This window comes from Penaeus monodon, chromosome 20, assembly GCF_015228065.2.
Source record: "Penaeus monodon isolate SGIC_2016 chromosome 20, NSTDA_Pmon_1, whole genome shotgun sequence".
NCBI lineage: Eukaryota > Metazoa > Arthropoda > Malacostraca > Decapoda > Penaeidae > Penaeus > Penaeus monodon.
In genome coordinates this window covers 35,316,011-35,317,488 of record NC_051405.1, presented here as the reverse complement: position 1 = coordinate 35,317,488, position 1,478 = coordinate 35,316,011, and the positions used below count along the sequence as shown (strand labels likewise).

The 1,478-nt window shown below is 38.7% G+C and overlaps 1 protein-coding gene across 1 annotated transcript in view; it reads right to left on the bottom strand.

The window, feature by feature from the left end:
* Window positions 1-1,478, bottom strand: part of LOC119585781 (protein PTCD3 homolog, mitochondrial-like) — a 16,550-nt gene that overhangs the window by 3,581 nt on the left and 11,491 nt on the right. The window contains 1 exon segment of the mRNA XM_037934496.1: window positions 318-551. Coding sequence (XP_037790424.1) covers window positions 318-551 — 234 coding nt within the window.

Sequence of the window (1,478 nt, the reverse complement as noted above, 5' to 3'; positions counted from 1 at the left end):
CATATGTGATATTTGATGAAAGATAAATATATATATGTAACTCAGGAATGTTGGTTAAACTTTTTGGGGATGAATTTTGGGCCACGTAGGAAACTATGGGAAAATTTTAAATTCTGAGTGTTTTTTCATCTGAAAGTGAAATCGGTGTACTGGGTCTATAAGTGTCTCAGGTAACTTACTTTTGATTTCTTTAATATGGCCCTTTAAAGCTGCAGAGACATACAAACCTACAAGTGAATTAAAAGAGGTTTTCTTCAGATTACACAACATGAGCAATTAAAATCACAGCTTATACTTCTTCAGTCTCATAGACCTACCTTATTCCTTCGGTCTTCCTCCATTTGCTGTACCCTTGTCCACAAATCCCATGCAATTGTTGCCAGCTGCTGGGTGAGTGTGGCGTTGTCCTCCGAAGGTTGGTGGCATGTCATAGCAGAGAGCACAGCCATGAGCAATTTCTCCCTTGAAGTGTGGTCAAACACAATCATGTCTGACCACAGCTGAGGTAGGTACTCCAGTGCCTCATGAACCTTCAGTGCCTTCAGGAGTTCCTGAAATAATGTACAGTTGAGGATGAAACAGATACTGGCAAGTTGTCCATGTCATGAAAGCAAGAACTTGCAGACTGTATTTTCTTTGTTCAAAGTGAATTTATACCATTACCTAATAATGATGATACTTCTAATTATAATCTATAATTTTCTAAAATTGATGTGACCAAAGTCTGAGAAATCATTCTCTTCCAGCTCTCACTTCCTCTCTGGTACTGTACTCACTGAAATTCAAGCATGGAAAGGGAACACTCCTGGACAACAAGTGGTGTAAACAGAATGTGTACCAAGGCACTTTGGCTTCTCTGGCTATGATGGGGTCATCATTCCCACATTTGGATATTTTTTTCCCAGTTACCATAACTGAACTCAGATGAGCTTGTCTAAGAGACTAGTAACAAGTTACCTTCATACTCTCGGTCTCTTGCCTCAGTCTTACCTGACCAACTGCATGTCCACCATATGATACAAGAGGTACTCGGAGGCAGGAACACTTAACTAGCCTTCTTAACAGAGTTTACACACAGGCTCTGGCAGACAAATACCCATACAATAGAGGCTCAGGAGCAGGGGCAGTATTATTCATACAGCACAACACTTGAGCATTGTCTCTTTTGCAGCTCAAGATACCAGCAAAAGAGAATAGGTGTGAGGAAGATACTTCTGGGCGCTATGTACTCAGTGTGGAGTGCCTCTTTATTGGTAACTTATTTTGATCCACACTCTACAGCAATATTGGTGTGGATTCTCCTCTCTAGTACATACTGCACATATTTTTTATTTTTTATAAAAAAAATTGTTTCATAAAAAAAAAAAGTCTTCTCATAAAACCACATTACTTCCCCTACACAGAATGTAAACATAAATCAGTTAATAATTCAGAATCTATACAACAAATATCAATCTATCATAACCTTTACATAGCAT